Below are 27981 nucleotides of genomic sequence, written 5' to 3'. Positions count from 1 at the left end.
ACAGTATGAATGTCGAATCAACAATTTCTCAGAAGCAAATCGCTTTGCCTACAACCATGCATATTCAACCACTACAGCCAATACCCATAGCCAATACCCGTGACATAAAATACACTTGGCCAGAAGCAAGTAGAAGCCCCAGTATATCGTCCTCTACTTCAGACGATGAGGAGGAGGATGACGACGACTTATCATTAGAGATTGTCGCAGAAAGATCATCTACACCACCAACGCCCTGTTCGTCAGTATGTCATGATAAATTCATGTACACATCATCCTGTGATAACTATTTACAATATATAGAGCCAAACCCAGTTCTGCCACCTTCCTATGACACATTACCGCCAGGTGGATGTCCAAGATTTCCAGTATCGGCACCATCAATTTTCCCCTATTCCGCGGAAACCGTCTGCGAGAATAGTGATTTACAACCACCTGCATACAAGCCGGCTATTTATAAGATAGGAGTTGTTGCAAGAAAAATGGAATGGATCAACCCTAACGAATTATCTCCACATAGATCGTGGAAGTATTACATTATAGAATTGAATTCCACACAGTTGAACTTTTACAATGTGCCTGCTAAGTATGAACATCAGCTTGTCACTTTCACCCCTGACTCGTTGACGAGTCAACAATCATTTCCAAATTACGATACAAACTTAAACTCGCTATTTACTTGCTCCGCAGATCATCAGTTTTACGACATGGTCAAAAAAATGGGGTTGATAGAGAGAAATTCGGGTTGCAGTAAGAAGGGGAAGTGCCTTGTTCGTTCATATTCGTTGCAAAATTCGAAAATCGGGTTAGCTACTGATTACAAGAAACGTGCAAATGTATTACGAATGAGGGTAGAAGAAGAGCAAATGCTACTCAACTTTGGTAATGTGGATGAAGTGATTACTTGGAACTTGCTGTTGAATGTTGGTAAAGATGTGGCTCTCGATCTTACAGAGAGAGAACTCCCAAAGTACAGAACAGTGCCCAGGAGAAGACGGAGAAATAGAAATACAGAGAACAATGGAAGCAGTTCACTTCTCAGTGCTATTCATCCAAATGGCTCTCTTGCAAGACTCAGATCTGCTTCTGATCCTAACAAGTTTAGAGGAAGATTTTCTAGATTAAAGTCAAAACTATCATCAGCTAAATTATCGGCTTATAACAACAAGCATGCTGTGGAGCCAGCAGCAATGTATCTGAACAACAGCCTTCCACACTCGACTTTTTACATCCAACTACCCACACCAGTAAGCACATCATCAAGTGAATCTATTGATGCAACAAGATCGAATTCAGTTTCAGATTTCCGAAATGTATCGAGTACAGACATTTCCGAGACTGAACCTCACGAGGACGATGACGAGGATGAAGAAGATGAAGATGGAGGAGAATATGATCAGGCATCAGTAAACTCAGTCACAAATGTACATGTGGAAGCAAGTCCTTCATACTGCTACAAATGGAGTCCAGAAAAAAAGTTTGATAAGCACAAATATCATCGTGATTGTTTGAGATGCATCAAGCCACTCTTGTATAATTAATTAGTGTAATACAGTAAATACAATAATTCGTTATCACTAGTAATTTTATTTTTTTTTTTTCCGCTAGATTGAGTTTCTTTTGCTTCACTAAAACTTAATCAATTTCAGATATGTCACAGTTTTGTGTAATTTTGCGGATTTAATGAAGGAAAGAACTGTCCCACTTATGACAACCATCTTAACTATCACCCAAACGTTTGATCAATTACTTCCATTCAAGCGAGTATGAAGGGGTAATTAAGTTGCTGTCACCATACTGAGAGGGGCCCCCCTACTATAAACCTACTTCAAATTATAGAATATTGATCAAAAATATATAAATCGTCCTGCATTAATTCATAAACTCTATATGGTAGTCCTAAATAATTCCTATTTTTTTTTTTGTTTTTCCTTTACCTGTTTAGTTGACTAACACCAGAACTGATAAAACTTGTAATACCATGGCTGTGTCTTATAAGCTTCTCTTTCTTCCTCGAGCTCTTGCTTGAGCATATCGATATCTATGTTGCTTCTTCCAGAGTCAAGATCCATATCCTTGTAATCGACCATAAATTTCCAGTTTCTAGTAACAACCTTGTGGATTAAATAAACGGCAAGCACCAATACAGCAGCCAAGTACTGTTTAAAAAAGTATGTCACATCTGGCTTACCTCCTACTGGCCACAATGCTAGCCAAAATTGCAATGCCAACACAGCAATGTTCATAATTAACCCATAATAAGCACCCAATACACCTGTATTTGCCTTGTATGGCAATTCGTCTAAAGATCTTCCTTGAACTTTCATGGCAATTCTAAATCTGATATGTGCGGCATTTATACTTCCCCAAGTGAAAAAAGTGGATAAACCAGATAAAGCCACCAACCAATCGAAAACTTGTTCTTGTTGCTTGGAAGCAGAAACAAAAGACAACAACCCCACAATGGCAGAAGTAGCTATACCAGCAAGTGGTCTTCCCTGTCTGTCAACATATTTAAATATACTAGGAGCGACACCTTGCTCAGCTAAGGCTAAAATGGTTCTTGAAAATCCGTAAACTGCAGAGTTGGCAATGGCCAACAAAGCTACCAAAACAACAACATTAAATACAGAGGGCAAACCCTTGATTCCACCTTCTCTAATTGCAATAACAAAGGGGGAGGCAGATGCTCCGCTACCACCACCAATTAATTGTGGATCTGAGGCTGGAACCAAAAACCCAACTAATGTTAATGTTAACAAGTAAAAAATCAAAATTCTCCACAAAACTTGTTTGATTGCCTTTGGTAAAACTTTTCGAGCATCACCAGCAGCTTCAGCAGACGTTAACCCCACCAACTCGGTACCAGCTAAAGAATAGGTTGCTGTCAACAAAACAGAGATCACACCTTTGACACCAGTGGTGAATGGGGGATGCCAGTTTTTGCCTCCAATATAGCCTTGATCACCACCTCCACAAATTAAAACAATTGCCAAAATGTTGAAACCAACAACCCCCAATAACTTGATAACCGATGCTACAAATTCTGTTTCACCAAAAGCTCTTGTTCCACCAAACAAATTTGTACCGATAATCAACACGTAAAAAACTGCCACCCAAACAGACGTATTTATATTCGATGGCCAGAACTTTATAGTCATTGAACTTGCAACCAACTCCAACGGCATGACAATAACCCAAAATAATGCATAGTTATATCCCATAGCGGTACCCCAACTTGGATCAATAAACTTTATAGAATAGACTGCAAATGACCCCGACACAGGGAAAGTACTTGATAATTCTGCTAAACACTGCATTGTACAATACAAAAATGTGGAAACAATGAACCAGGCTATCAACAAACTGGCTGGACCATTACGCAAAGCAGCTCCAGACGCCACTAATAACCCTGATCCCACACATCCTCCTAATGCAATCATCTGTAGTTGTCGTTTTTTCAAACTTTGTTGCAATGGAACATTCTGTCCACCTTTTAATTGAGCTGATGATATCGATCCATTCTCAATATCTTCAATGGGCACAGGAGGTTTGAATGAATCTTTGAAGTTTTGCCATTTCCCAGGCTTTTCATTTATTTCGTGACTGGATGTCGATGATGTGTAGCACTCCGGGCTAGATGTTTCTTTTGGCATATCAATTGAAGACTTCCTACTCATTTTATAGGATTAAATGCAATTAAAAAAAAAAAAGGAAAAAATGCTAATATTTGATGAATAAATTATATGAGATTTAAAGAAGAATCAGAAAAAAAAAAATGTGAAAATCTTCCTAATCATCAACTATTGGAAAAACTAGAAGAGTTATATATAAATATCAACTACTCTGACGTTGGACTTGCCTTATTACTCACATCTCTAAAAATTAAGGATTATTTTTTTTTTTACGTTTCTTTTTCCTGTATTTTTTTCTTGTTTTTTATTTTGTGTGTTCCGTTTTCAGGGACACAAAACAATTTGCGGCAATTCTTGTACTAACGTTATTGTCTTATATGCGGCATTCGAGTCACGTTACGGCGAATGGTGGCAAAATTTAGACCACTTGGACTTAATCTTGGCTAGTTTTCACCGGACAACCGCAATGACAATAAGATCATGAGTTTTTTCATTCCTATACCGGAGTATTTAACTAGGTAAGTTTTTAATGATTGTTAAGAGAGCACTACTAGTCTTTTTATAGTTGTATTACATTGATTTGCATGGCTTTTTGGTTACTGTTTGTGTCTAGAATACTACTACTTGAATATCTTTTTTAGGAAATAAGGTTTGATTAGTAATTTAAAGCTTAACTTTGCGGGCTTTATATGACGTTAAATGGATTGGATAATTGAAAGCAATTCTCCATTTTTTTTTTTTTAGTTTGTTGAAATAATGGTCACCCCGCCCTTTTTGTCTCATCTCCAGACGGTTGATGTCCTTTGATTATAAATCGTGTAGTCCCGAAAAAAAAAAAAAAAAGAGACCAACAAGAAAAAGCTCCTAAGCTATTTTTGCGTACTGAAGAAACTAATTCTCAATCCTAGATAAGAGACATAAACGTAAAAATGCCGTCAATGTATATCTATACCTGCAAAGCCGATCTCTAACGAATGCAACAAGAAGCCAAATCTGTATTTTGCTGCCACGCATAAATCAAGTCGCTTAAGAAGAAGATTTCATTTCAAATGTGTTTACAATATACAATTTAAAGTCACGTGGGTCAGTCACGTGCAAGTATATTGTTTCCCTAAATAAGAAGTTTAAGCCGAGACCGCAACTTAAGAATAGCGTGTTGTCGCTATGTCATATACCCAATCTCCTTCTTCAACACTAATTTCACCCCTTGCAACTAGTTTTTTTTTTTTTTTCTCTTTCTTTTTCCCATCTGGTCCACAGCACAGAACTAGACATGACGTTGCCAGCAAATTTCAAATTTAAATCAACTGAGGACCCTAAAGTCATTGAACAATTGTATGCCTTATGTGGTACTGAATGGGGTGGCAAATTGACTCCCGAGCAGTTTGGTGCTGCACAAGTCAAGGGAAACTTTAAATATGTTGAAGAAGGTGGTAGAATCTTGTCGTATTACATTGAAGATACTACTACTGGAACCATTGTTGCCACTACATCAGTAAAATTTTGCAAAGCCTTCTACAAGCCAGCAGATAGATCTAGTGCAATTTCATCGATTCCAGATCCGTCGCTTTTTGGAGTAAACAACGCGACTGCTCTATTGATTAGTTTTGTTTTCACTCATAAGGATTATCGTAAATTGGGATTGGCTGGCCAATGTGTCAGTAAGGCAATTGAGACAACCGAGAAATTGATTATTAAAGAGAAGGTGGACTCCAGTGATGAATCTGTTGCTGATAATTTCAAGAAAATGACAATTGCTGATGGAACCAATGAAACAGATTTGCAATTGGCAAACTATTATTTGAGCAAAGAGTACATTTGGATATTATATTCTGGTGTTAATACTTATTATGAACGATTTGGATTCAAGTCATTCCCCATGGATTTTTATGAAGTGCCAAATACATTGTTGACCAGCGATGTCGAGTCTGCTATTGAAAAATTGATTAAGGAATCGAAAGAAGAGAAACAACTGCCTTCAGGAAAGACTATCAGATTGTTGTTGCGTGATAACCCTGCCGACCAAGAGATTGTTCAGTTTATTTTGCAGAATAAAGAATTGAACATTGTAACTGAAATCAACAAATTACAGTTTCATCTGAATTTGCAAAGCGACAGAAAATCATCCACTTCTTTGACGAATATGACGAACATCTTATCAATGTCAAAATTAGGGTCAAGCACGGGGTTGTCTTCAGTGACGGAAACAAATGCCGCAACCGCATCTTCTTCTTCGCAAGGGTCTCCAGGGGTGAGAAGAAAATCAAGTGTCCACCACCAGACAATCCCAAAATTTGCTATCAAACCTACCTATGCTCATTATCAGTCCAATGCTACTGTAACCAAGGAAATGTTTGATAATTTCAGTGAGGTTTCCCAAAAGTTTGCCAATATACAAGGGGCAATAGTTACAAATGAAGTGCAACAAAGATCGTATTATGCCTTGTGGAGTCCATTGAAAGGCCAGTTTTTTATTACTGGAATGGGAGAGATACAATTCCAGGGAATTCCTAGCAGTTTGCCAGCAAATCGTCCTAGGCGGGCATCCTCATTGAGTGGAATCAACGAATTGGGTGGCTATAATTTCAAGGATTTGGAAGTATTGGTTTTCACTGCTCTTCATGTTGCTAAGAATTGCGATGCTCAGCTCGACAAGGTACATATTTCAGTTAATGATTTACCCGAAGAAATCCCCGATCCAGTTATGTATGACTTTTTTATAAACTATCTCCCAGCATCTATTCACGAGTCAGGAGACGCTAAAGAAGAAGTTAAGGCTGATGTAAAATTGTTAACTGATGCTGCTCATTCCATACATGTTTTGCCAATGGTAAGAAAATTTGGAAGCCGGAAACCTGAGTTTGACTTGGATTGGGTTGCAGATGGTATGTGGTGTTGGGGTTAGAAAAAAAAAAAAAAGAATAAAAACATGTGACGTATTGTCTTTATAAAAAAAATAGATCTAGGTTAGAATTAGATGAATATAGATGAAAAGAGTAAGAGAGATCTGTGTGAACATATCCAATGGGGGATCTGTTGATGTTGAGCCATGCAATTTCATGCTTGGTTGTTGTATTTTTAGCTTTTGTTTCCTTTCCTTTTTTCTTCTCGCCCCCTTAAGTGCATTGAGCCGTTTAAGTGCATACAAAAAAAAAAAAATTTAAGCACCAAGACCAAACCATAAGGTGAAGAAAATCAATACAAGTTGAGCCATATATCTTAAATTATTTGCATGTCATTTACTTCGGAGTATATCTGTTGAAGAATATAAATATTCTTGTAATTCTCATTGCAAGACTCAAATAATTAAAGAAAAACCACATATCATCACCATCCTCATTTCATCCCTTGATTTTCTTCAAGTCATCTAATCTCAACTACAAGATTATCTATAAATGGCACAATTATCATCACAGGGAAATAATGCTATTATTTATTTATCTTATGCATTTATGTTAGCTACAGGCTTGTTCTTGGCTTGGAAGTTTTCTTCAAACAAAGATTTCCTATCATCCAATGGAACACAGCGAGGGATCCCTTTGGCATTGAATTTCATTGCATCAGCTATGGGGGTTGGTATCATTACAACATATGCTCAGATTGCTAATATAGCAGGGTTGCATGGGTTGCTAGTTTACACCATATGTGGTGCTATTCCTATTGTGGGATTTGCATTGGTTGGCCCAATAATTCGTCGTAAATGCCCGGATGGTTTTATTTTGACAGAATGGGTAAGACACAGATTTGGAATGGTTACAGCATTGTACTTGTCTGCTTTTACTTGTTTGACAATGTTTTTATTTATGGTGGGTGAGTTATCTGCCCTCAGATCGGCAGTAGAAACTTTGACTGGGTTGAATGCCTTGGGTGCTGTTATTGTCGAATGTGTGGTGACAACTATCTACACATTTTTTGGTGGGTTCCGTGTCAGTTTTATAACCGATAACTTCCAAGGTGTTTGTGTATTACTTTTATTGATTATTTGTGCTGCAGGAATGGGTAGCTACATTGAAATTGATACTTCTAAGATTGGACCCAGTGGGTTGTTGAAAGCTAACAAGTTGGGGTGGCAGTTGATCTACATTTTGTTTGTTGCCATTGTGACGAACGATTGTTTTATGTCTGGGTTTTGGTTGAGAACTTTTGCCAGTAAGACCGATAAAGACTTATGGATCGGAACCTCCATCGCAGCGTTTGTTACTTTTGCCATTTGCACATTGATTGGTACTACTGGGTTTCTTGCTGTTTGGTCTGGTGATTTGACTGTAGGTGATGAAAATGGATACGATGCATTTTTTATCCTTTTAAGCAAGATGCCAAGATGGTTGGTGGCATTTGTGTTAATCTTTTGCATAGTGTTATCGACATGTACGTTTGATTCTTTACAATCGGCAATGGTCTCGACCATTTCCAATGATGTATTTAGAAACAAATTACATATCAACTATGTGAGAATAATGTTGGTTTTAATCATGGTTCCAATTGTTGTGTTGGCTGTGAAAGTTGCCAATAATATTTTGCAGATTTATTTAATTGCTGATCTTGTTTCCGCTGCCATAATTCCATCTGTATTTTTGGGATTAGCTGATAGTTGGTTCTGGTACTTGAGAGGATTTGATGTTATGGCTGGTGGATTGGGAGCATTGGTTGGCGTGTTTATTTTTGGTACGGTTTATTATCACAGTGCTCGAGAAGGGGGTAAATTGTTATTAATTTGGAATGGCCTTTATGACCCAAGTGACTGGGGGGCATTTGGTGCCTTTGTTATTGCTCCTGTTGGTGGGGTGGTTATCACATTGGCTTCAGCTGCTTTAAGAATTGCAGTATTGTATGCTTACAGTAAGGTTACAGGAGGTGAATTTACAGCATTGGATAAACCTATTGCAGTTGAAGTTGACAATGAAGATCAAAAGTATGGGTCCATCGACGATGATGATGACGAATCAGATACCAAAAAAGTGGTCTAAAAAGACGATAGAAAAGAATTGAAACGTAACTATTTGTATATTAATCATCGTATGGCATTAACTCCAAATTATCATTATTTGTATCTAAAGTTCTGTTTCCTGTATGTAATTCTGCTCTTATCAATGGAATGAAATTAATTAATTAATGTGTTGCCTATTGTTTTTGCGACCGCATCTCCTTATCGTTTTGGTCCGACGTATGGACAGTGACAGTTTTTTTTTTTTTTCTGTACGGCCACCACCACGAGTTCAGAGAAAAGAAAGGGGGATCCGGAACTAGATGATGAGGTAATGCCAAAAAGAAAAAATAAAATCTTGAACCTTTTGTTGAAGATCTCATTGCAAATAATTCATCACTTCTTTCTTCATTTTTTTCTTTTCTATAAGTTACAAGCTAAACTCTTCTTCTTTCATTCACTTATTTATTCATCTTTTAAAGTCTTCCTAACTCATCATGTTGCCATCTGATGTTTCGTTTTCCAAACGGTTGATTCAATGCACGTGTGCCATCTTCTGGTGTCTATTATCTGGTGGACCGATATTTGGATTTGCTGCTTTGAAGCCAATTTTGATCAAAGAACACGTTTATGAATACTTGTGTGATATTCATACCCCAGTGTTTTCCAGCTTCAACTCTAATCATAACAATAACGACATTACTGCCAAATGTACCGATCAAGATTTGAAATTGAATATGATGTTCACTGTGGCCGCAATGTTGACCAATGTTTCCGCTTTGGCCATTGGCAGAATCTTGGATGTATATGGACCTAAGGTTTGTGGATTGATTGGAGCTTTCTTTTTGTATTTGGCTTGCTTTGTGTTCATATACTCGAAATATTTGGTTGGGTCAATCATAGATCCATATTTGTTAGGGTATGCGTTTTTAGCCTTGGGTGGACCATTTGCATTTATTTCATCATTCCAGTTGTCAAACTCATTCCCCAAGAGTAGTGGTACAATACTAGCATTGATCACTGGTGCCTTCGATGCCTCAAGTGCAGTGTTTTTATTGTATCGTATTGGTTATAATGCCAGTTTCGGCAGTTTTACATTGGAGAAATTTTTCACTTTATACTTGTTTGTTCCAACTTTTATTGCTGTGGTGCAAATTTTCATTATGAACTCAGATTCTTATCAAACTGAAGGAACCTCCAAACTTTGCGCTAATGATGAAGAAAATCACGCACATGTTGCATCTCCTGTGTCTTCCAATAATCAGGAAACCACTCCATTACTCAATGAGTCAGGAACAAGAATTAGGAGAGACTCTATGGGTGACGCTATCAAACATCCATACGAGATTGAGGGAGAAGAGTTTTTGGTTGAACATTCAAGTGGAGTATTTGGTATTATGCATGGCTACTCTGCCCAAGAACAAATCAAGAGTTGGTGGTTTGTGTTGACTACGTTGCTCAGTATTATTATGATGTTGCGATTAAACTATTTCATGGCCACCATTGGAACCCAGTACCAATACATATTTGGATCGTTTGAACTTGCAGACCAGATTAACAAATTTTTTGATGTTGCATTGCCATTGGGTGGTCTTATCAGCGTGCCCTTTATTGGGTTGTTTTTGGACAATTGTTCGACATTAATGGTTTTGATTATAATGATGTTGCTTTCATTGACTATTGGTTTGTTGGGTTTGGTATCCAACTATGCTTTGGCAGTCTTGGGTATTTGTATGTTTGTTGTCTATCGTCCATTGTTTTATACTGTGGTGTCTGATTTCTGTGCCAAAGTATTTGGGTTCCAAACGTTTGGAACTGTTTACGGAGCAGTGATGTGTTTGTCGGGTATTTTCAATTTTGGCCAATCATTCTTGGACGATTTGACACACACCACATTCAATATGAACCCAATACCCATCAATGTCATTTTGTTGGTGTTGACGGTTATTATTGGATGCTCGACTGTGGGATATGTTTACAAAACTGCAAAGTAAATCTTTAAATAGACAAAGTATACAAATAGAGAAAAAGAAAGATAAATAAATAAATAAATAAATACAAAAAAAAAAAAAAAAAAACTATACATCAAGTGTTTGGTTTTAAGAAAACAACAATAGCATCACGAAATTTGTGTTTTCTTCTTCTTTTTCATTGTAATATTAACAATATAAACAATTGAATGCCTTGTGATGTTTTTGAATTTATCTTTTTGTTATAATTGTGAGAATCTTTCTCTTCTGTTCTCTCTGTAATAGAACAGAATGGTAGATAAAAGGCTAAAGGAACAAGAACAAGAACAAGAACAAAAAAAAAAAATAAAAAATAAAAATAAAAACAAATGATGTGTTTGAAGTATACACTTGCTCTTTCTTTATATTACCATTGCGTTTCATTTACATTTTATTGATTCTATTCATGATATGAGGATACTATATTCGTTTGTAATGCTATTTGTGGTAGCATTTGCTTCCCTTGGTGACAATCTTCCGGAATTTCAATCATGTTTATACCAATGTGATTGTCATGCCATTCCTCAATCGATCATTTGGTCCTGTCTAGCCAATTGTAACTATTTTTGTCAACAATTAATCACCGATCAACTTGAATCACTGAATGTACCAATGGTTCAATTTTATGGTAAATGGCCATTTAAAAGAGTGTTGGGAGTGCAAGAGTTTTTCGCCATGGTTTTTTCATTAGGTAATTTGTACGTGAATTACAAAAATCTTCGAATAATTTATCGACAATTTAGAAGAAATGAATCGGAATATAAAACCATGTATGTTCAATACTTGGTCTTGTTAATTGTCACTTGTATTGGGTGGAGTTTTAGTGCTATTTTCCATTTCAAAGACACCAAGATGTCAGAAACTTTGGATTATTTTGGTGCATTTGCGATCATCTTGTGTAATTTAAATGTTATTGTGGTGAGAGTTTTCCAATTATTCAGACACAAGAAAAATTTAATACTATGGCACATTGCATTGGTGGTATTATATTTATACCATGTAATTAGATTGGAAAGAAATTGGGATTATTCTTACAACACATTAATCAACATTATTGTTGGAGTTTCAGCCATGATATTATGGTGTTTCCATCTGTGGCGCGTTTATCGTGTTTACAACCAGAAACGCATAATATACAACAATTCGATTCAATTGTTACCGTATGAAACCAAATTATTACAGAAACTCAGTTATATTGGTATGTCACTATCTAATTTGATTCCCTTGATTCCGATTTTCAATAATGTCATCTTATTACTAGGTATCAGTTTAGAGTTGAACGATTTCCCACCGATAGGCAGACTTGTAGATGCTCATGCATTGTGGCACTTGGTTACAATATTTCCTAGTATTATTTGGTTTGATTGGAATGTATGGGACATTGAAATGTTGAAGATTACTAATAGTTCAGAGTCAAAAGTGTAAGGTATAATTTATGTATTATTATAGTGAATATATGTTGTATTATTTGAAGAAGAATTCTGTGTTTCCTTAATTCTTTGTGTTATACTTCGAAATATCATTGAAAAGATGCAAAGGGTATTGTTATAAAGGTTGGTAAAGTAATCTACATTTTAGAGCTATGATCGATGAGTATGACTGGAAACGCAAACCAATTATAAATAACCTTCAAAATAGACATTGACTGGATTATTTCTTTATGTTGATTTATTGAGCCTGGCCCAAACTATCAACTCTCATCCAATACGATTTAAAAGAGATTAAGACAATTATAAGACAATCATGAAATACTTGTTTTTCTTTTAGATCAGAAATTTGGGTATATACTGGGTCTGTCATGCAGTTGAGTACTCAGACTGGTGCACAGCGATCTTGTCATCATTAAAAAAAAAAGTTTGTATTCCATTCTTGTCCCATATAAACCAAAAAGAAACATATAATGAAATATGCTACTTTTAGATATACGGATTAATGATTTACAAGAACCATAAAAATTCTTTAATCCATTAATTTATATATCTCGATAAAGGTTTTAGATATTCTTGGTAATATTGAAAGAAGAAAAGATGTGAAGATGTAAATGAAAAAAAAAAAAAAAAAAAAAAAAAAAAATTTTTACTGCTCTTCAAAATGTGTTTTTATAGTGGAGAAATATGTGTGTTGCACGACCTCTTCCATACCAGAGCTTTCAAATTTTTGTTAGGGCTCAGAAGTATTGTCTAGGGTGTTAGAATAATAGCAATTACATGATCACTATCTTTTCAGAGACAATTTAAACGCTGTAGAAATGGTTTTACCAGCTCAGTTTAGAACTATCTAAAATAGTTTTTACTGAATCAGGAAACAAGTACTAGATATATTGGTAGATCTTTAATCGCTCTTACAATCTAACATAAAACAGTACCATGTGCAATGGAGCTTCTAGTACTTTTGAAACAAGTCTCTGATCATGTTTCGAGATTGTGCTGGTTATTTTTTTTGCTATATGATATTATAGCAATACGTGGTGGGGATAAATAAGATAGGGGGAAAAAGCAAAAAAAACCATGCCATAATTTGATTCATGAGTTGACACTGGTACGAGTTTTCTTTCTTTCTTTGTTTGTTTGTTTTTTTATGCTGGCTGTCGTCGTGATTTGAAGTTTGTGGGCGTGCAAGTCACCACTTTTAACAGAAAAAAAATTCTTCGTGTGCAAGTTTTTCCGAAGAGAACAAACGAGAAAAAACCATGCAATAGAACGATACATGTGAGAGAGAGTACAATTGTTTTCCAAAATGTTGAAGTTGAATATCAAAAGGTTATTAGAAATGAAATACAATTGTTATACCAATTAAGTAAAGTTGTTTATTAACCCAAAATCTATAAAATTAACTAATGTAATGACCGAAACTAAAGAAAAGCAATCGAAAAATGAAATTATGAAAAAACGAAAATTAAAAGCGAAATCAATTGATGCATTTTTATATTATACTGGGTTTGTCTTTTCAAACTCTTGATTGAAAGCTCTTCTACTTCTTCTGCTGATAGTTATTAGCTTGTATGCGGAAGCAACCAAAAAGATTATGAAAAATATTATGAACACATGAGTTCCATTGAAAGTCAAAGGAAGTTGCTTTTCTGTAGATTGATAGAACTTGTGTTCTTGTAATAAAGATTTATCGTTTTGAGGAGCTGGAATCATATCTTATAATGTTGATGAAGATGCAAATAATTCTATAAAAGTTAGATATGGAAAATGATAAAAATATTTATAAATGGAAGCCTTTTGATATAAAAAAAAAAAAAATCTATTTCTTTTTGAAAGGATTCTAGGGGCTTTTATATATTTTAAAATGACGTTAGGAAAAGAGAAAAAAAATTTTGTGTGTGTGCAGAGATTTGATTTAGTTCGTTTGTGGTGCCTATCTGCCAAATTCTTCTCTCGCTCAATGAATCCCATGTACAAATACAATACTCACATGTGTACGCATATAAACACACATATAACAATAAATACTAGACTAAAATAAAATAAAAAAAAAAAAAAAGAAAGTAGATATTATCTTGTTTTTGTTTATGAAATTTCTAAATTTAAATTAAAAAAGTTATTTCAAAAACTATTGCTTTGAACAATTATCTAGTACGAAGCAGTTAAGAATCTTAAATAATTTGTGCAAGTCATGGATTTTAGTTCAGTTTAGATTTATTCTATTTTCTTTTTGTTTACTTGAAATTCTTATACTAACAAAACATGTCTTATCATGTGTAAAGTAATCACCATTACAACTGTACGTCATATATATATGACTGGTAAGTAAAAAAAAAAGACATCGATCCCTTTCAGGGGGTTGACTCGACATAGTTTTATTTTCCCAGTTGCCATAAATTAATCCAATTTCAATTATGTATCTGGTCAAGATAGTAGGTAAATGAAATAATGTACTCAACACATGGCCCAACAACATTATCACACTTGCTGAATGGTTTGTTACCAACTATCAAATTCAATTTTTTATTCATCAACACTATCAAGAAAAAAACCACAATACTTTTTGTGTTACTTTAAGTTGAATTCCGACCAATTAAACGTAAGCAAGAATTGAAATCTATTTTGTCCTCTGTTTATTTTTTGGGTAAAAATAGAAATGAGATGAAATTTTAGTCATCGGATTCTAAGATACCACAATCTTGTACAATCTAAACTGTGGTAATTGTTGTTAATTGCGTGTTAGCATTACTACGACAAAAACTATTATCATTATCATCACCAACAACCCAAACAACAAACATTATTTCTTCTTAGCAACTACATGTTGTCGAGCCAATTAATTTTTTATAGACGTGTACTTTGCAGACAATAAGGAGGTATATTTGCATTTGAAAATAGAAAACCTACGATATTCTGCATTTCCAAGCTACGTGTACCAAACAAAGTAATTGGCGTATCGAGTGCATACTTGGAAACTCCTTGGGTAGAACTTTTCAGCATAGTTTAGTTGTTGAAAAGACTCGAAAAAAAAAATTTTTTTGGAAGAAGAAGAAGCCGTGGCCTAAAAATAAAGGGGTGTGCAATGGGATCAAAAAAATAATAATGGGAAAAAAAAAAATTTGTTTTCAGGGAACGGAAAAAATGGAGGTACACACACAAATATTAGTAATAGTAGTAGTAGTTAGTCAGGAGAAAAATAATATTTGGTTGGTTATATGCAGGATATTTAGTGTATGTGAAATGCACTGGAGAAACTAATCCAAAAAAAAAAATTGAATTGTCTCGATACACGACACATCGGAGTATAAATTTTTTTTTTCTTGAGTCTTGTGGGTAAATGCACGACCCTCATAATTGTATTCGTGGGGGGTATAATATCCGCTTTCCACAATGTTGGACTTTGATTGTTCTTTTTTTTTGTATTATTTTCCGTACTTATCTGTTACTCTTACAAACTTAACGTTCATAAATTATACAAATGGGTTTAGTGTAACTACATTTTATCTGTTGAAGTTCCAACAAAAAGGTGTATATTTGCCTGTTATTGTGATTTAGCTACAAAGAGTCAATTGCTGTACCAAAAAAAAAATAAAAAAGAAAAAGAGGGAACACCGGAAAGTTTGGATTTCCAAATTTCGTAATTGCATTGCATGACAATCATTTTAGTTCTTGCTTTCCTGTGTGTGTGGGTGTTCTCTTGGCTGATCATTTACCCTGTTCACTAGCTCCAGTTGCTGCCGTCCTTCTCTCCCTTTGCCTTGCTTTCGACAAGAGGTAGAATGTATATTTGGGCATAATGTTGCTTTCGTCTTTTACAAGGAGCATACCAACATGTTGGTATGTCTACAAATATGATTGTTTCGTGGATATTGATCGTTTTTCTTTTTCATCAAGAATCTAAAGTCAAGCACATTGTTTCATCATTTGCAAGCTCCAGTGTTGCAAAAAAGAATGTGCATTAGATGAATCAAAAAAATAAAATGATTTTGGAATTACGTGCGACTGGGTGTATCTCCGGATGTGTTCGAAACTTGTATCCAATGGTTATGAAGTCTAGTGTAATGGATTATTGGTGCTCTTAAAGATAGTGAATACTGAAAACACTAACACGCATGTGCATGTAGACAAAATTAGACGACAATATTATATTGAAACAAGAACTCGTGTCAGGCACTCTCAGAGACCTGCTACTAACTCATTCTATTAATCTATACATGCAAAAAGCTTTAAAGAGCTTTCAATGTTTAGAACCAATTAATTTCTTGAAAAAAGAAATCTTTTTCGGTTTTTTAGGACCCGTCGATTGAATCGTTTTAAGCGAAGACGAAAATGGTTCTGGAGTTTGTAAAAAACCCAAAATTAAAAATCGTAGAAATCTTCGCCATTGTTGAAAAGTGCTGTCAGCCTCGCCGCGTAGAAATATCTTCAAATTGATAATCATTGTGTCTGCTAGTTTCTCTTGCACGCTCAATTTGTAATGAGACGAGTAAAGGTGATTGTGCTGCATTTTATAATCTTCGTAATCGGCTTCAATGTTGTTTTCCTCAAGTATTTTGTTTATGACTGTTTGGTAAAATTGGGCAAGGACTGCTCTATTGGGGAGTAATGGAAAGTAATCAAAGGTTGACTGTAGACTATCATCTTTCATTTCTTGATATACGTTGTTCCAAAACTGGTTGCTCAGTAGTAGTGTTTGGATATTATTGCAAGCAAAGGAATTGTTGTTGTTGTTCTTGATTTGGTCAAAGTATGTATGTCTTAATATAATATACTCTTCTAGTGGGAAAAATGGTTTCTTGTTTTTGACGATTTGATGCCCACGAATACTGGGGTGTGACAAATCATTTCTTTCTTCTTCAATATCGTCCACTGAAATTTCAAATGAGCTAGTTGTGTCCACATAGCGATTGCTGTTAATATCAAACACTTTCTTCCGGTAATGACTGCTTGTATCTGATCCCGAAATAATTGACTTGGTTGAAGATGTTGGGGTAACATTATGTCGTTTTTTCTTTTTGACCACTTGTGTGTTTGTGTGTTCGTTAACTAATAGAAACGCAGACATGTTTCTAATGATTGTTCCTTGTTGTTTTCTTTTTCAAAAATTGAAAGGCCAGGAATTGACAACGTGAAAAATTAATAACATAAAGCAATAACCAACAACAGTTTTATGAAAAGAAAATTTCCCTTATTTAAATTCAAAAATGGGGGAATTGATAGTGTTTATGTATTAATTTCTAAAAACTTGAGACAATATTCAGAATGATCTGTATGCTCTATGGTGTCGCCTTATTTTTTACCCACTGAATTCCCAGGTGAATACTTTTTGAAACCGAAAAATATGCATGTAGGAAAAATTAAATTAAAAAATAAATTAATTAATTCACTATTAATTTTACTTGACATTTATATTTGGCACAAAATTTTAACAAGTAAGTGACAAAGTAAAACAAAAACGATTGGCAAATTAACAAAATTAAAGACCTTTTAGTCTGAAAGAGCCGTTTTTCCTTAAAATATCCAATAGGCACTATAAACTAATTGAGACAATTTGCCATACAATCAAGGGCTTGATAAAAGATAACTAATTTCTACGTGTGGAAAGAAAAAATTTTTTTTTTTTTTTTTGCAATATATGCAATGCAACAATAGATTATTGTTGGGATTTTTCTTAGACACAGAATCCTGAAAATTTAATTAATTACCCCTAAGAGTTTTTCTAAGCTTATTTTTGGAGGATAAAAGCTGGACAGGATATCGTTATACATGGCAGGAAATGATCACCGTAAGTTTATAGCAAATCGAAAAAGACCCTAACAGAGTAAAAAAAAAGGAGGAAATTAAAAATGAAAATCAGTTTATTTATTTTGAACGTTTTTGATTTTTAGTTCACAGGTGTTATTATAGACAATGCATACGTGGTTAAGAACCTGAAATTTAGACAGACCAAGCAAAGCAATATTGGTTATAGATAACTAACAATAGGTTTTATTCTCACCAACACGCAAAAATTTGTCTTTTTGTGTCATTTTACTTTATCAACCATCACCACTACTACTACATATACGCAATTTAGCGAATACTCGGGAAAATACCAAAAGAAACCAACAATCATTGATAAGCTTGAATTTTTTGCTCAACGTAAACTTTATAAAGTAGAACTAAAATACGTGGTTACATTACTACTGACACCCTCAGGGACACAACAAACTAAAAGACAGTTTCGCAATTCCGGTAGTTGTCAAATAATGAATTTCTTTGTTCTTGCACTGAATTCTTTTTATTATTATAACTGTGACGATAAGGTTAAGATTCTCTCATTTGTCATCTCAAAGATCGACTTTCGGTAATAATTGTGTGACTCAGAGAAACAAAAAAACAAGCCTAAAATATAGAGGCTGAGAATTGATTTCTTGGTTGGTTCATTATCATAGCGTAACAAGGAGTTGTCGTGGTCCAATGGGCGGGATCAAAAGCTGATCAAGTTACTAGTTGTCGCAGTCGTCGTCAGTTAACGCTTTGCTACTCCAATCTAGATTTGATCCCATATAAATGCGATAAAACGTGTTCTTGCTAACTACATTGCTCTGCAATATGTATTGTGCAAGGACCGACGCGTCATAATTTTATAGACTTCGCCACAACTTGCTTTTTCAAGTTCCATTTCCTAATTATTTCAATCGTCTAAATTCGAATCTAATTAAATAATTAAATCCAAATCAATCAATTATTCTCCTACACTATTTTTTTCAGGAACAAATGTCAAGTTTACCCGAATGATGTTGTTTCCAATAAATTAATTGGGGTTTGTGCAACCATGTTACAAAAAAATATTTCTTATTTTCTTCGTTGTTTATTGTGTTTTATTCATCAGATTATTTGTAGAATGAACCCTCTTCTTGCATTGAGCATATTACATTCTCCAAGTATTTAAGCTTTTCTAAAGATGAGTCCAAATGAAATCACCGCAGACGCGTCCTAAATTGAAATTGATCTCATGATTTACAATTTGACCTCGTAAGACTGGATAGAGCTTATTGGGAAGAGATAAGCTGTATAAAGAGTGTTTGTTCAAGCAATGCCATGAAAAAAAAAAGAAAAAAAAATGTTTTAGTTACAAAACAAAAAAACCCTTCCACTACCACGGTTAATCTTTCTAATCTTAATATAGTGAAATTACCAAATTATAAATGGAGCAATAATTTTGTTGATCTGCAAAATAAAAAAAGGAGCACTCTAGTTTATAAACTAGCAACAAATGTAGGTTGATTTGCCAAAAAAAAAAGAAACTCCAATACGGGGAATCGAACCCCGGTCTGCTCGGCGCTCTGTTCCTAAGAAAGAAATGAAAGCGAACCGTGATAGCCACTACACTATATTGGAAATTAATGAAAGGAAAATGTCTTAATTTTTTGTCACCGTGTTAATACAAATATTTTATTTCTGCAAATTTAAGTGTAATTTATAAGCGTTGCAATTGTAAATTGTTTAGAGGTTTAGAGATTACATTTGCTTGATTACAAATGTCAGAATCATAGAAAGTTACTGACTATGTATGCTAATATCTTTAATTGAAGATGGTATTGTTTATTTTGTCACTTTTTACATTTAGCTCTAATTCTGTAAAAATTTGGTATTAAAACCATTTCAAATTCAATTATGAATCCCGAGAAAGTTCAATTTTGGTTACCTACTCCTAAACAGAAAGAACTCCCCTAAAAACCAACTAAATCATTAAAGTCCTTTCTATAAACATGCTGAGAGATGAAATGAAGAGAAGTTTGACAACCAAATAAACAGAGCCTAGGTCGCCACCATCAATATTGTACTTGAAGTTGAAAAATTTCAAGCAGGATATCATAAGTTCCCAAAACAACTCAACCTTTCTTTTCTCTTATTGCCATGCCTACAGTAATTGTCACTATTGTCAATTTATCATGTTGTTGATATACCTTTATTACAAAGTGCTTTTGGCATTAGCATTTTCTAACCTAGTTCACACGACTTTAAGACCTTTTTTTTTTTTTCACCTTCTCTTCCAATCTAGTTTTGTTTAGTAAGGAAAAAAATTTTTTTTTTCAAGGTCGAAAATTAACCATTACAGAAACAAGGTCAACTTCAAATCTTGTATATACATAAGCAAATATTTCTTAATCCATTATCTAATTATTGAAAAGCTATAATTTGAGTTCCCACAAATTCCATTATCCACATCATGATCAGAACTACGATACGCAGAGTTTCAACTAAATCTATTCCATACGAACCAATACCTAAGAACAAATACAATCAAGTAAGATCAGCATATAATTTCAAACCAGCAAAGAACAATGGATTTGTGTATAGTCCACCAGCGGCAATAATTAAACCACAAATGATCACTCCATACATTTTCTTACCAGAGAATGATCCGAGACGGGAATTGGCAAAACAACATCGTATTGATCCAAAAATTGTTTCAGAAATGCCAATTATAAGACAGATCAAAGCTCCTCATGAAAGAGAATATAATGTTGATGCCGATACAATCAACAAAATCAAAGAATTACGAGCTGCTGATCCTGAACGTTGGACAATAAAAGAAATTAGTAAAGAATTCAATATTGAGATGAACAAATTGCATTTCTTTTTGAGAAGTCAATTTCCAAAGAAAACTACAGAACCCGTCAAAGTGGTGTCGAAAAAACTGTTGGATAGACAAAAGAGAAAGCAATTGTGGTTGAGAAATCAATATTAGAAATGATAGAGAGAACGTCAGTAAAGAGATTTCTTGTTGTGGTTATGTACATAGATTATTACTGCATTATTAGTGTATATAGATATACTAAGTATTTCAATACATTATTTGTAAATTAGTTATTTTATGTTTTCCAATTGCCAGACGAAACCTCAACCATACTGGGAGTTGTGAAAAAAAAAAAACTGCCTGCATAGTATTTACACTCAGAAGAATGCTGTTTCCATTTGACAAGAACAAGAAAAAAAAAAACTGTTGGAGAGTAAGCAACAATTATTTGATTGAAAGTGAACCAACAAACAACCAACAATGTCTGACGTAAGTAATCTAAACAATCACTGAATAGATAGATGATTAGAAAACAAGTATACTAACAAACGCTGCATTTTTTTTTTTTTTTGAATAGGAAAGAAGACCAAGACAACAACAATACAGAAGAAGAAATAACAATTCCAATGCACCAAAACAGGAAGGTCCAAAAAGAGAAGCTATTTTGGATTTGAATAAATATAAAGATCAAAAAATAAGGGTGAAATTCATTGGAGGAAGAGAAATAGTAGGAATTTTGAAAGGATTCGACCAATTGATGAATTTGGTGTTAGAAAACGTAACGGAAACACTTAGAGGTATGTAAATAAACTAAAAGAGCAATCCATATCAAGAAGATTTAGTTACTAACATTTTTTCACTTGTTTATTTCTAGACCCTGAAGATGATGAAATATTAACAGACAAAACCAGAGACTTTGGATTGGTTGTTGTTCGATGCACAAGTTTATTGACTATATCACCGGTGGATGGTAGTGAGATCATTGACAATCCATTTATTCAACCAGAACAATAGTGAGAGAGATGAATGATAAACTCAAGACATAGTTGTATGTTGTTCTCCTGTATCAGTAATATAATATAATATATATATGTCATACAATGGGGGTATCGTTAAATCTGTATGTGACAAGTACTTAAGCAAAAAAAAGTAAATCGAGAAATAGTGGGAGCATCTCGCGACCCTCCTCTAACATCTTGAAATTTTTTTTTTCTTCAATTCTAATCTTTATCATCTCTATCTCTTTACATTTTTCTGATTATCTTCACCAAACAACCCTTTTAATCTCCATAACACAAATGTCTGTTGCCAAAGCTGTGAGCAAGAACGTTATTTTATTACCACAAACTAACCAATTAATTGGTTTGTATTCAATCATTCGTGATCAGCGTACTAAACGTGGAGATTTTGTTTTCTATTCAGATAGAATCATTCGTTTATTAGTCGAAGAAGGTTTGAACCAATTACCAGTTGAAGAAGCAATTATCAAGTGTCATGGTGGATACGAATACAAGGGGGCAAAGTTTTTAGGTAAAATTTGTGGAGTATCTATTGTCAGAGCTGGAGAATCCATGGAAATGGGGTTAAGGGATTGTTGTCGTTCAGTACGAATTGGGAAAATCTTGATTCAAAGAGATGAAGAAACTGCATTACCAAAATTGTTTTATGAAAAATTACCTGAAGATATCAGTGAACGTTATGTATTTTTATTAGACCCAATGTTGGCAACAGGAGGTTCAGCAATGATGGCCGTTGAGGTTTTATTGGCCAGAGGAGTGAAAATGGACAGAATTTTATTCTTAAACTTATTGGCAGCACCAGAAGGTATCAAAGCATTCCATGAAAAATACCCTGATGTCAAAATAATCACCGGTGGAATTGATGAAAAATTAGATGAAGACAAATACATTGTTCCAGGTCTAGGAGATTTCGGTGACAGATATTACTGTATTTAATCAATTATTATTATTACACACAAATGATTATGTTTATAGGGTATATATATATATATACAACATAATCCAATACATAATGTGATATGTAATAATAAAATATGCATATTTTTTTCCTCACCATTTACATACACTTTACATGTACTATATCTGGATTTTCATGATATTCTTCTGATGTAACCCACATTTTCTTAAAAGTCGACAACCCTGCCAATATAGAACCACCAATCCAAGTTGAATACTTTCTCTCTGGTGGTGCATAGATTTTCACTTTCATTTTGGTATTGTACACATCATTCTGAACATTCTTATTCCAAATACTCATTTTTTGATCTTCTTGTAGTGGTTGTTGTAAATCTTTCAATTCTTTCAACATTCTATCCCCAAAGTTCTTTAACAAAGTATTACCACCAGATAATATTATGTTTTGATACAAGATTGATCTTAGATCCAAATCAGTCTTGGCAATTGCTAATGAAGCCAATTCATGAATCCCCAGTGACTCATGGCCAATGAGTTGAGGATTAAATAAAATCTCTGTAGCTCTAAATCGTTCCACTCCCAATTGGATTTCATGTCCATCAGGTAATTTATAAGTGGACATCAATTCATTATTGGGATTATTTCTACTGTAATGACTACCGTATTTCTTCTCATCTCTTACCGGATCCTTTGATATAAAACAATTTTGTTCTTTGATCAACCTGACAATTTCCAATTCAGAACTACTCTGTAAGGCAACTCCTGTCATTCTTCGAATATTAAATGCCAAAGATTCGGTTATATCTCTCCCAGCAATATCCATTCTCTTTATTGATGGTGGCAATGAAAATCCTTCATACACCGGAACTACATGTGTTACCCCATCACCACTGTCTATAACCACACCAGTAGTTCTACCTGAAGCATATAATGACAACACTGCTTGAATTGATATATATATGCAAGGGATGTTAAAGTTTTCGAATAATATCTGACACATTTTATTTCGGTTTGTTCGAGGATTCAATGGTGCTTCAGTAATCAATAAAGGGTGATCTTCCGATTGAGTTTTCAAATCTTGAGTGTATGTATGATACCACAATTTTTCCATGTCAGACCAATTATTTACAATTCCATGTTCTATAGGATACGATAATTTCAATAATCCACGATTATCCTGAGCAGCATTTCCAATAAATAATTGATCATGTGATTGCTGTTCCAGTACTAAAGAAGTGCTTCCTGCTGCCATGATCTTTTGATACTTTGGTCGTCCTATTATTGCCGAGGCATATGATTTCGGTTTATCTTCTCCAGCAAATCCTGCCTTTAAATTACCTGATCCATTATCAATGACCACTGGTTGATTGTATAATATTTCTGCCATTATTTTTTAAGCAAAGTTACAAGGAGGAGCGATGTGGGTTTTTATATGTCACGTATATGAAAATGTTGAAGTAGATCAAAGAAATTTTTAAAAATTGGTACGAATGTAAACAAACGAAAAAAAAAAAAAAACCCAAAAAAAATAAGGCACAACGAATATTAAAATCAAGTAAAAAAATAACAGTTGTAATTCCAGAACCCTCAATACTACCCCATATACAATGCTGCATTTGACTAGTTTATCATCGACTCAAAAAGGTCAAATAAGAAATGCTTTTACTTTGATAGATGGAGAATCTAGAGACTCCACTATAACCAAAGACGATTTGGTAAAACTATATTCAACTTTGGGTTTACCCTCCCCTTCAGAATCACAATTAACAGAGATGCTAACGGTAGATGGACAGGATAAGTCTCAAACAGGGATCAATTTCACTCAATTCCTGAACATCATGGCCAAAGAATTACTGAAATTTGAGGACCAATCAATAATCTATAACGCCCTTAAAGTATACCTGGACAAAGAGAATTTGAAAACATTCAAAGATGAATTACAAATAGATGTAAACAAACTTAAAGATGCTTGTTGTTCTGTACAATTGGGAGAAATAGGGTCAGGAGATCATAGATTATCAAGAGCTAAATTTGATAAATTGGTTGAAGGCTTTGTACAAGAACAAATGGATGGTACACAAATATTTTTGGCATCCAAGTGGATTGATGCATACATTGATTAAATACAATACAATACAATATAAAAGGGTGAAAAACAAAAGTGAAAACCAAAACAACTAAATATACAAACAATTCAATTCTTGTGTAGTTCTATCTTTCCCTCGTAAAATAAATCACATTTATCTCTCAGGTTTTGCTTATCCCTTTCCTGTTGGTTTTCTCCTGGACTAATTATTAGTTCTATCGTTTATTGATCAACAATTAATTCGTCACAACCCCAATCTTCGTAAGATCCATCAGGTAAATATCTTCTTATCACCAAAGGTATCTTTCTTTGTGCCAATTCTTTCATAGCTATTTGTAGTGGATCGGTTTCACCTTCAATATCAACCAATACTGGAGCATTCAATGAAATCTGTAAAGCTCTAGTTCCCAATATTCTTGCTCTTTCATATTTGGTCATATATGGAGTGGTAGTTCTCTTTTCCTTTGGAATAGCCAATTCCTTGGTGGTTTTCTTTCTTGGTTGACTGGCTGATTGGGCATCATCGGGCCCAAATCCACCATTTATAATTGTTCTTCCATCAGTAGTTTTCAAAGCGGCATCACCACCATTTGCTGATGGATCGTCATATTCATTATCGGAAAAATGGTCTGGAGCATCAAAATCTTCAAAGTTTTCAGCTACTTCATTAAAAGCATTATCTTCGTAGTCAGACATTATATTAGGTATATCAGGATTAAAAAGGGGTAGTAAGATGGTTGAGGTTTTGTTGATGATTGATTCAATTCCATCCTGAAAAAAAAAAAAAAAAAAAAAAAAATTACCGAACAGAAAAAAAGAAAAAGAAAGTCAAAGAAGAGTTCCAATTTTTGACAAAATCACACGACTATCAATTTGCAATCAAAAAAAAAAGAGAAGAGAAAGAGGATAGATAAATAAATCAGTAATCTATTACGTATATGAATGTTTATTTTATTCACATATGACTTAAATAAACTGCTAAGGGAATATTTATATCGATGGTTTATAGTTAAAAAATTAATTCCAAACTTTTTTTTTTTTAATTTAATTCATTTTTCATTCTGTGTTTCTGAATTCTGTTTACAATTCATCAGCATATGGTAACACATCAAGATTACCAACAGCAACATAGTTGAATTTGGAAATTGGAGCTTTTTCAGCAACAGCTTTAACATTTAATGGGGAGTCGACAGTTGATTGTAATGCAACAGATAATTCGGCAGCTTTGACAGCATCAGATAAAGCTGCAGAAGAAACTGATTCAGCAACGGATTTGGCTTGTTTAATACCTTGTGCAACTTGAGAAGCTTCACCAGAAACTGAAATAACAAACAAACCAGCATCTTGGTATTTGTACAAGTGGGAAGTGGCACCTGGGATTTGTGCTAATGGAGTGGAAGTAGATGGCAAAGTTGAAGTACCAATAGCAGCGGACAAGACTTCGTATTTACCGAAATCGGCTGGTTTGACTGGAATACCAATCAAAGCAGAAGAAGCACCAGCAGATGAAACCCTAGCTTCTTGGCCAGTAAAAGTGTTGGTTGGGAGAGCTTTGGCACCATTAGAAGAAGTTGATGGTAAGTAACAGAAGGCGGATTCTGAAACAAATTTAGTCAAATCTTCTTCATTAGCACCTTCAGCAACGATAGAAATATTCTCACCAGAAAATTGATCTTTAGAAAATTGAGCAACTTCTTCCACTTTAATTGGGGTAGATTCATTGTAAAATAATGGATTACCCAAACCTCTTCTGAAAGTGATTTCATGCAATTTTTCAACACCTTTGAAAGCTGGGTTAGCATCAGCCAATTTGGCCTCAACATTAGCAGTTGGCAAAACAACTTCATTAAATTCATGTGGAGTGAACTGAGTGTTTGAAACGACATTTCCCAAAGCTTCAACGTAATATGGTAAATCTTGTTTCAAAAATGAAGTGTTTAAAATCAAAGCATCTCTGGTAACTTTGGCTTCGAAAGTTCCCCCTAATAATTCAGATTCTCTAGTAAATCTCAAAGCAGATTTGGCACCATTGTTTAAAAAGGTGAATTTGGATAATAAGTGGGACACACCCAGTTTACCAGTTTTTGACCCAGCATTGTTGATGATAACTGATAATTTAGTCAAGTCAGTGGCAGATTCTTTGGCTGCAATTTTGACTGAGTTTGGTATAGAGCTGTAAGCACGAATTGATGCACGAGATAACATGTTGTTTCTATATGATATGAAGGTTTAGCCCAGTGTTGATTGGTTGTTTTATGTTTGTTAATAACCCTATAGAAAGAGGTTTTTTTTTTTTTCTTTCTTCTCTTTCAATTCATGAAAATTATTTGTTTAGTATGGGAGTGTGTGTGTGAGGTTCAAAAATACTATACATTTGGGCTTTTAAAAGAGAGAAGAAAAAAATTATAAATTCTCATTCGTTGATTGGTAAATTGACCATTGGATAGTTTTTTTTTTTTTCTTTTCTTATAGAATCTGCTGTCACGTGACATATGTATATAAATTCCCACTTGGTAGTGACAAACCTCCAACTATTTATACCACCCCAAATATACATACCAGTCCAATTCAAACATAAAGTTGGTAACATATGTTGTTGTAATTGGAGAGCCCTTTAAGTTGTTGTTTTTTCTGGATTATTATTCTCCCATCTGTTATTCATATTAGTCACACTAAACTTTTCAACTGACAAGTTGTTAAAAGCACTGATCAGGCTAAATGATAGCATATACATTACATTAAGTCCTATATAATATTTACAGATGGTTTATTCGGTTAGCTTCAAACGTTGTTAATTATAAAGTGTACAAAGAATCTCTTGATGACTGGTGGGGGGGAATAACTGTGGCAATTCTGCACAATTTATTCTACTTTTACTTTTTCATGCCCCACCATCTTGCATATTGTTACAGTAGATATCTCCAGAGATTACATTTTCTTTTTCCGTTTTTTGATACCCCCTATCCAATGAAATCTTCAAAGAAATGGAGTTCAAGTTCTAACGATGGAACATGTTTGTCTATATATGTATTTGTTGTGGGATCATTTACCCACACTCTGGCCTCAAAGAAAAAGGAAGGAGCAATAGAAAATAGATAACCTTAAACATGACTAATATACATGTAACTTTTGCCACTGTCATTGTTTGTTTAGTAGTGAAATTTCCATTCACCTCTTCCAACTGTTTACGCTGTAGTTTAGGTAAACACTTATGCAAGCGATGCTAATTTCTGTCCAACAGCCGTCCCAACTATCCGTACGATAAAGAGCCAGCTCCATAATGGGGACGATTTAAATAAGTGATAAGAACAGATAAACACATTGATGGATTTCAATTTCAATTTTTTTTGTTTATTGCCACCAATTACACGCAAATTAACAAGTAATTACAAGATAC

General features: G+C 34.3%; 14 protein-coding genes and 1 non-coding gene across 15 annotated transcripts; 9 read left to right on the top strand and 6 right to left on the bottom strand. All coding sequences in view use genetic code 12, as the record gives it.

The window, feature by feature from the left end:
• Positions 1 to 5: 5 nt before the first annotated feature.
• Positions 6 to 1541, top strand: CD36_53260 (uncharacterized protein YNL144C, putative; the record flags this gene model as incomplete). The annotated part of the gene is made up of 1 exon (XM_002420576.1): positions 6 to 1541. One exon carries the CDS (start codon positions 6 to 8, stop codon positions 1539 to 1541), a length of 1536 nt encoding a protein of 511 aa, XP_002420621.1.
• A 408-nt stretch (positions 1542 to 1949) lies between these two features.
• Positions 1950 to 3680, bottom strand: CD36_53250 (amino acid transporter, putative; the record flags this gene model as incomplete). Its single annotated transcript, XM_002420575.1, has 1 exon — positions 1950 to 3680. One exon carries the CDS (start codon positions 3678 to 3680, stop codon positions 1950 to 1952), a length of 1731 nt encoding a protein of 576 aa, XP_002420620.1.
• A 1228-nt stretch (positions 3681 to 4908) lies between these two features.
• CD36_53240 (conserved hypothetical protein) lies at positions 4909 to 6540 on the top strand (the record flags this gene model as incomplete). The annotated part of the gene is made up of 1 exon (XM_002420574.1): positions 4909 to 6540. The coding sequence occupies one exon, from the start codon at positions 4909 to 4911 to the stop codon at positions 6538 to 6540; it is 1632 nt and encodes a 543-aa protein (XP_002420619.1).
• A 490-nt stretch (positions 6541 to 7030) lies between these two features.
• Positions 7031 to 8602, top strand: CD36_53230 (urea transporter, putative; the record flags this gene model as incomplete). Its single annotated transcript, XM_002420573.1, has 1 exon — positions 7031 to 8602. The coding sequence occupies one exon, from the start codon at positions 7031 to 7033 to the stop codon at positions 8600 to 8602; it is 1572 nt and encodes a 523-aa protein (XP_002420618.1).
• Positions 8603 to 9056: 454 nt separating this feature from the next.
• Positions 9057 to 10553, top strand: CD36_53220 (uncharacterized mitochondrial protein, putative; the record flags this gene model as incomplete). The annotated part of the gene is made up of 1 exon (XM_002420572.1): positions 9057 to 10553. The coding sequence occupies one exon, from the start codon at positions 9057 to 9059 to the stop codon at positions 10551 to 10553; it is 1497 nt and encodes a 498-aa protein (XP_002420617.1).
• Positions 10554 to 10979: 426 nt separating this feature from the next.
• On the top strand, positions 10980 to 11993 carry CD36_53210 (ER protein involved in lipid remodelling of GPI-anchored proteins, putative; the record flags this gene model as incomplete). The annotated part of the gene is made up of 1 exon (XM_002420571.1): positions 10980 to 11993. One exon carries the CDS (start codon positions 10980 to 10982, stop codon positions 11991 to 11993), a length of 1014 nt encoding a protein of 337 aa, XP_002420616.1.
• Positions 11994 to 16235: 4242 nt separating this feature from the next.
• On the bottom strand, positions 16236 to 17063 carry CD36_53200 (conserved hypothetical protein; the record flags this gene model as incomplete). The annotated part of the gene is made up of 1 exon (XM_002420570.1): positions 16236 to 17063. One exon carries the CDS (start codon positions 17061 to 17063, stop codon positions 16236 to 16238), a length of 828 nt encoding a protein of 275 aa, XP_002420615.1.
• Positions 17064 to 19287: 2224 nt separating this feature from the next.
• On the bottom strand, positions 19288 to 19381 carry tRNA-Glu (TTC). Its single transcript has one exon. It is a non-coding gene; the product is annotated as a tRNA-Glu (tRNA).
• Positions 19382 to 20213: 832 nt separating this feature from the next.
• CD36_53190 (conserved hypothetical protein) lies at positions 20214 to 20735 on the top strand (the record flags this gene model as incomplete). Its single annotated transcript, XM_002420569.1, has 1 exon — positions 20214 to 20735. One exon carries the CDS (start codon positions 20214 to 20216, stop codon positions 20733 to 20735), a length of 522 nt encoding a protein of 173 aa, XP_002420614.1.
• A 309-nt stretch (positions 20736 to 21044) lies between these two features.
• Positions 21045 to 21578, top strand: CD36_53180 (U6 snRNA-associated Sm-like protein, putative; the record flags this gene model as incomplete). The annotated part of the gene is made up of 3 exons (XM_002420568.1): positions 21045 to 21053; positions 21142 to 21361; positions 21439 to 21578. The coding sequence occupies 3 exons, from the start codon at positions 21045 to 21047 to the stop codon at positions 21576 to 21578; spliced, it is 369 nt and encodes a 122-aa protein (XP_002420613.1).
• Positions 21579 to 21862: 284 nt separating this feature from the next.
• On the top strand, positions 21863 to 22519 carry CD36_53170 (uracil phosphoribosyltransferase, putative; the record flags this gene model as incomplete). The annotated part of the gene is made up of 1 exon (XM_002420567.1): positions 21863 to 22519. The coding sequence occupies one exon, from the start codon at positions 21863 to 21865 to the stop codon at positions 22517 to 22519; it is 657 nt and encodes a 218-aa protein (XP_002420612.1).
• Positions 22520 to 22640: 121 nt separating this feature from the next.
• CD36_53160 (actin-like protein, putative) lies at positions 22641 to 23885 on the bottom strand (the record flags this gene model as incomplete). Its single annotated transcript, XM_002420566.1, has 1 exon — positions 22641 to 23885. One exon carries the CDS (start codon positions 23883 to 23885, stop codon positions 22641 to 22643), a length of 1245 nt encoding a protein of 414 aa, XP_002420611.1.
• A 220-nt stretch (positions 23886 to 24105) lies between these two features.
• CD36_53150 (myosin light chain 2, putative) lies at positions 24106 to 24621 on the top strand (the record flags this gene model as incomplete). Its single annotated transcript, XM_002420565.1, has 1 exon — positions 24106 to 24621. The coding sequence occupies one exon, from the start codon at positions 24106 to 24108 to the stop codon at positions 24619 to 24621; it is 516 nt and encodes a 171-aa protein (XP_002420610.1).
• Positions 24622 to 24806: 185 nt separating this feature from the next.
• CD36_53140 (RNA polymerase subunit common to RNA polymerases I, II, and III, putative) lies at positions 24807 to 25280 on the bottom strand (the record flags this gene model as incomplete). The annotated part of the gene is made up of 1 exon (XM_002420564.1): positions 24807 to 25280. One exon carries the CDS (start codon positions 25278 to 25280, stop codon positions 24807 to 24809), a length of 474 nt encoding a protein of 157 aa, XP_002420609.1.
• A 384-nt stretch (positions 25281 to 25664) lies between these two features.
• On the bottom strand, positions 25665 to 26789 carry CD36_53130 (component of the mitochondrial inner membrane electron transport chain, putative; the record flags this gene model as incomplete). The annotated part of the gene is made up of 1 exon (XM_002420563.1): positions 25665 to 26789. The coding sequence occupies one exon, from the start codon at positions 26787 to 26789 to the stop codon at positions 25665 to 25667; it is 1125 nt and encodes a 374-aa protein (XP_002420608.1).
• Between the last annotated feature and the right edge of the window lie 1192 nt (positions 26790 to 27981).

Source organism: Candida dubliniensis, chromosome 5, assembly GCF_000026945.1.
Source record: "Candida dubliniensis CD36 chromosome 5, complete sequence".
In the NCBI taxonomy this organism is placed as follows: Eukaryota; Fungi; Ascomycota; class Pichiomycetes; order Serinales; family Debaryomycetaceae; genus Candida; species Candida dubliniensis.
This window is presented reverse-complemented; position numbering and strand designations above follow the sequence as displayed.